The 6,051-nt window shown below is 38.7% G+C and overlaps 1 protein-coding gene across 1 annotated transcript in view; it reads left to right on the forward strand.

The window, feature by feature from the left end:
• The window catches only part of MOCOS (molybdenum cofactor sulfurase), a 55,634-nt gene extending 51,972 nt beyond the window's left edge, over positions 1 to 3,662 (forward strand). Inside the window, exons 14-15 of the mRNA XM_060118705.1 lie at positions 121 to 225; positions 3,510 to 3,662. Of these exons, the coding sequence (XP_059974688.1) occupies positions 121 to 225; positions 3,510 to 3,662 (258 nt within the window). The remainder of the gene's footprint in view (positions 1 to 120; positions 226 to 3,509) is intronic.
• Positions 3,663 to 6,051: the final 2,389 nt, after the last annotated feature.

A 6,051-nucleotide genomic window follows, 5' to 3' on the forward strand; every position in this document is an offset into this window, starting at 1 on the left:
TCTGTGACTCTGAAATTGGCTGTTTACAACGATTCTTCCCGGACCCAGATTCCTCCCTGCAGAGTGTGACAGTCTCGTCACTTTCATGGCAACGCTGTCTTTTCTCTTCTCACCTCCCAGGTTTTGGGACCTTGTCACAGATGCCAGATGATTTGCATCGATCAGCAAACTGGGCAGAGAAACCGAAATGTTTTCCAAAAGCTTTCTGAGAGGCGAGAGAGAAAGGTAAGCATGATTGCTAAAAATGACAGCCCATTTTAAGCTCCTGATGCATTGTCTACACCAGAACTAATCCTTAATAGTGCTGAGTAATTTTTAGAAGTGGGAGAACCTTGTAAGGCTGATGGGCTACCATCAAGGTGCAGTCCTTATCCACAACACTGTCTTATTTTTCCCTTCCATTCATTTCCTCACTATTTTTATGACATGTATTTTTGATGCTTTCAAATCTTGTTGAAGAGATATGGAGTATAGATAAGAAATAGTTTAAAAAAAAGGCAGGGGGGACTTTCCTGGTAGTCCAGTGCTTAAGACTCTGTGCTTGCACTGCAGGGGGCACGTGTTCCACCCCTGGTCTGCGAGCTAAGATACCACATGCTGTACGGTGCGGCCAAGGGAAAAAAAAGAGAGAAATAGTAAATAAGTAAAGTAATTCTATTGTCTCAATCATTACTTTCTTCACCACAGAAATCTCATGAAGAATGAAAATGCCTTATGGTGAACAGGGTAGCTGCATAGAAAATAAATTTCACTATACTAAGTTTGTAAGTCATCTTCTTGAGGGCTAAAATGACTAAGTGTTGTTGTGGATCCCAGATTATAAAAGCTGAACTTCTAAGAGATTGATTCATTAGGAACATCCATTTATTTCCGGGCTTGCACTTTCTGTCAGGACTTTTGGTTTGCAAAGAATTCCAGGAAGCCAAATAAGCAATCAGGCTGCACAGAACAATCCTTGAAAATTAACAGAAATAATGCAAGCATTTCATCTCTTCCCAGTAATAAACTGGCAAGTTAACTCATGGTAAAATGTTCTGCATTGTTTCCTGTGTTTCTCCAAAACCAGAGTTTTGTTTCACATTGTTTGATTGACAAAACTCTCCTTACGGATATGGACAGGTATGGTCTGCAGAGCTGTTGCACTTGAGTATTATACCAACAAGTCTGTTTGCTTAGCTATGGCAGGTCGTGCCAACTGGGGGCATGGGGACCTGGAGCCTGCCCCATGCAGGTTGCCAGGAGAGAGGATGTGTGGGCACAATACTATGGTACATGGAAGTGGTATTTCTCCGCATCACAATAATTCTTGTGCACAAATCTTTTTATTTTTTAAATTTGGAATAATTTTAGATTTACAGAAAAATTGCAAAGATAGTAGAGAGTTCCTGTGTACTCTTCACCTATATGTACACAAATATTAAGGAATTAATTTATCCCCAGTCCCTAGCTTGGGGCCTGGAACGTGGTGGTGGCCAACTGATGTCATCACAGATCTGGGAGCACATCACATACTCCAGAGTGTTGTTACTGGCTCACCTGCATTGATGGCAAACGTTTTTTTTTTTTTTTTTTTTTTTAAATTTAACTTTTATTTTATATTGGTGTAGAGTTGACTTACAATGTTGTGTTTGTTTGAGGTGGACAGCAACTTGATTCAGTTATACATATCCATATATCTATTCTTTTTCTGATTCTTTCCCCATTTAGGTTATTACAGAGTAACAAGTAGAGTTCCCTGTGCTGTAGAGCAGGTCCTTGTTGATGATCTGTTTTATATATATATTAGTGTGTATATGTTAATCCGAACCTCCTAATTTACCCCTCCCTCCCCCGCTTCCCCTCCCAACCATAAGTTTCTATTCTAAGTCTGCGAGTCTGTTTCTGTTTTGTCAAGTAGTTCATTTGTATCAATTTTTAGATTCCATCTATAAGTGATATACTATGATATTTGTCTTTCCCTGTCTGACTTAGTTCAGTTAGTATGATATCTCTAGGTCTGTCAGTGTTGCTGCAGATGGCATTATCTCATTCCTTTTTATGGCTGAGTAATACTCCATTGTCTATATGGACCACATCTCCTTTATCCATTCATGTGTTGATGGACATTTTGGTTGCTTCCATGTCTTGGCTATTGCAAATAAGGCTGCAATGAACCTTAGGGTGCATATGTCCTTTCGAATCATGGCTTTCTCTGGATATACGCCCAAGAGTGGGACCGCTGGATCATACTGGTAGCTCTATTTTTAGTTGTTTAAGGAACCTCTATACTGTTCACCACAGTGGCTATTATCAATTTCCATTCTCACCAACAGCATAGGAGGGTTGCCTTTCTCCATGCCCTCTCCAGCTCTCACTGTTTGTAGGGTTTTTTTTTTAATTAATTTTTATTGGAGTATAGTTGCTTTACAATATTGTGTTAGATTCTACTGTACAGCAAAATGAATCAGCTATACATATACATATGTCCCCTCTTTTTTGGATTTCCTTCGCATTTAGGTCACCACGGTGCATTAAGTAGAGTTCCCTGTGCTACACCGTTGTCCTCATTAGCTCTCTATTTTATACGTAGTATTAATAGTATATATGTATCAATCCCAATCTCCCAATTCCTCCCACCCCACCCCCTTACACCCTTGGTATCCATACATTTGTTTTCTACGTCTATGTCTCTCTCTCTGCTTTGCAAATAAGATAATTTATACCAGCAGTCCCCAACCTTTTTGGCACCAGGGACCGGTTTCGTGGAAGACAAGTTTTTCCATGGACGGGGATGGGAGATGCCGGGATGGTTCAGGCAGTAATGTGAGCGGGGGCAATGGGGAGCAATGGGGAGCGGCAGATGAAGCTTTGCTCACTCACCCGCTGCTCACCTCCTGCTGTGTGGCCCTGTTCCTAACAGACTGCGGACTGCTACTGGTCTGCGGCCCAGGGGTTGGGGACCCCTGGTCTATAACATTTTTCTAGATTCCACATATATGTGTTAATATATGATATTTGTTTTTCTCTCTCTGATGATGGCAAACCTTGAGTAGACTTACACAACTCTTCATTTTCGACCTCCCATCCTTATTCTGGAGAATTTGGAGAACTTAATTTACGTCACTAATTCTTATAGAAAATGCTGAGTTTTGCCCTTATTTTCACAAAATGGTTTTTACACCAGGGAACAGAGCAGAAATCGGCCTGACAGTGGTCAGAGGCCCAGAGGAGGAAGAAGCCCTTCTGTGGGAAACTCAGGGTACACAGGAAGGAGAAAATAATAGGTCCAGCAATAAAGAGGTATAGGCTGACTATTGGGAAAGAATACTTTAAAACGAGAATCTGTGTGGTCTAGGATATTAGGATTCTCCTTGTTTCTTACTACCTTCTACTAAATGATAGATAGGACATATCAAGTCCCAGTACATGTTTTTAAAGATCTGACTTAATTTTAGTGGAACATTATTATTTACAAAATTATTTTAACTGCTAAAATAATCTAACTTCTGTTGTTACTGTTTTGTTCACAGGTGAACTTTGGGCTGTACCTGATGCATACCTCTTTGGATTTAGCTTCTCCATGTTACCTGTCTGTAGGATCTCAGGTGCTCCCTGTGTTGAAAGAAAACATAGAACACTATGATTTACCTGCTTCTGAGAAACATCAGGAAGTTATCGCCTAAAGTTTTTTTCAGCATATATTAAAATTTCTCTTTTACAACTATCTCCATTCTTTTCTTTTTCTTCCAGGTTTTTTGAGATATAATTGACATACAGCACTATGTAAGTTTAAGGTGTACAGCATAATGATTTGACTTATATACATCATGAAATAATTACCCTAGTATGTTTAGTGAATCATCTCAGATAGATATAAAATTAAAGAAATAGAAAACAATATGTAATTTTTCCTTGTGAAGGGAACTCTTAGGATTTACTCTCCTAAATTTCATACATAACCTACAGCAGTGTTCATTGTATTTATCATGCTGTACATTACATCCCTGCTACTTATTTATCTAATAACTGGAAGTTTGTACCTTTTGACTTCCTTCGTCCAATCACCCACCCACCTCCCCCCCTCTGGTAACCACAAATCTGATCTCTTTTTCTATGAGTTTGTTTGTTTGTTCTGAAGTATAATTGACCTACAACATTATGTTAGTCCCCGGTACACAACATAGTGATTCAATATTTCTATACCTTTCAAAATGCTCATCAGGATAAGTCTAGATATGATATGTCATCATACAAAGATATTATATAATTATTGACTATATTCCCCACACTGTACATTTCATAACCTTGACTCATTTATTTTGCAACTGAAAGTTTGTACCTCTTAATTTCCCTCACCTGTTTCTCTCCTCCTCCCACCCCTGCCCCCCGCTTCTGACAACTACCTGTTTCTTCTCTGCATCTATGACTCTGTTTCTGTTTAGTTATGTTTGCTCATTTGTTTTGTTTTTCAGATTCCACATATAAGTAAAATCATACAGTATTTGTCTTTCTCTGTCCGATTTACTTCACAATTACCATAATATCCTAAGTCCATCCATGTTGTCAAAAATGGCAAGATTTCATTCTTTTTTATGTCTGAGTAATATTCCATTGTATATATGTACCATATCTCTTTATCCATTCAACTTAGGTTGCTTCTATATCTTGGCTATTGTAAATATGCTGCAATGAACATTGGGATGCAAATATCTTTTTGAATTAGTGTTTTCATTTTCTTTAGATAACAACTCAGGAGTAGAATTGCTGGATCATATGGTAGTTCTATTTATAATTTTTTGAGGAACCTCTATATCGTTTTCCATTGTGGTTGCACCAATTTACATTCCCATTAATAGTGCACAAGGGTTGCCTTTTCTCCACATCTTCATCAGCACTTGTAATTTGTTTGCCTTTTTGATGATAGCCATTCTGACAGGTATGAAGTGATATCTCATTGTGGTTTTGATTTGCATTTCCCTGATGATTAGTGATGTTGAGCATCTTTTCTTTCTTTCTTTTCCTTTTCTTTCTCTTTTTTCTTTTTTTGGCTTATAAACAACAGGTATTTATTTCTCACAGTTCTGGAGACTGGGAGTCCAAGGTCAAGGTGCTTGCAGATTCAGTGTCTGGTCAGGCCCCTCTTCCTTGTTCACAGCCAGCTCCTTCTTCCTGTGTCCTCACCTAGTAGAAGGGGTGAGGGAGCTCTCTGGGGTCTCCTTTATAAGGGCACCAATTCCACTGATAGGGACTGAGCATCTTTTCATGTGCCTGTTCGCCATCTATGTCTTCTTTGGAAAACTGTCTATTCAGGCGCTCTGCCCATTTTTTAATCAAGGGCTTTTGTTTGTTTGTTTGTTTATGTTTCATTGTATGAATTCTTTGTATACTTTGGATATTAACCTCTTATTGGATACATCATTTGCAAATATCCTCTCCCATTCAGTAGGTGTCCTATTTGTTGTTGATAGTTTCTTTTGTTGTGCAAAAGCTTTTTAGTTTGACATAGTCCCATTTGTTTATTTTTGCTTTTGCTTCCCTTGCCCTGAGGAGACATATCCAAAAAATATTGCTAAGAGTGATGTCAAAGAGACTACTGCCTATGTTTTCTTCTAGAAGTTTTATGGTTTCAGTCTTATATTTAAGTCTTTAATCCATTTTGAATTTATCTTTGTACATGATGTGAAAGAGTAGTCCATTTTGATTCTTTTGCATGTAACTATCCAGTTTTCCCAACATCATTTACTGAAGAGGTTGTCTTCTCCCCATTGTATATCTTGCCTCCTCTGTCATAGATTAATTGCCCAGGGACTTCCCTGTGGTCCAATGGTTAAGACTCCGTGCTTCCACTGCAGGGGGCATGGGTTTGATCCCTGGTCAAGGAGCTAATATCCTGTATCCTGCATGCCACGTACTGTGGCCAAAATACACACACACACACACACACACACACACACACACACACACATATACATATACATATACATATACATATACATATACATATACATACATACATACATACATATATAAATTGCCCATATAGGGACTTCCCTGGTGGCACAGTGGTTAAGA

Source organism: Mesoplodon densirostris, chromosome 15, assembly GCF_025265405.1.
Source record: "Mesoplodon densirostris isolate mMesDen1 chromosome 15, mMesDen1 primary haplotype, whole genome shotgun sequence".
NCBI classification, from domain to species: Eukaryota; Metazoa; Chordata; class Mammalia; order Artiodactyla; family Ziphiidae; genus Mesoplodon; species Mesoplodon densirostris.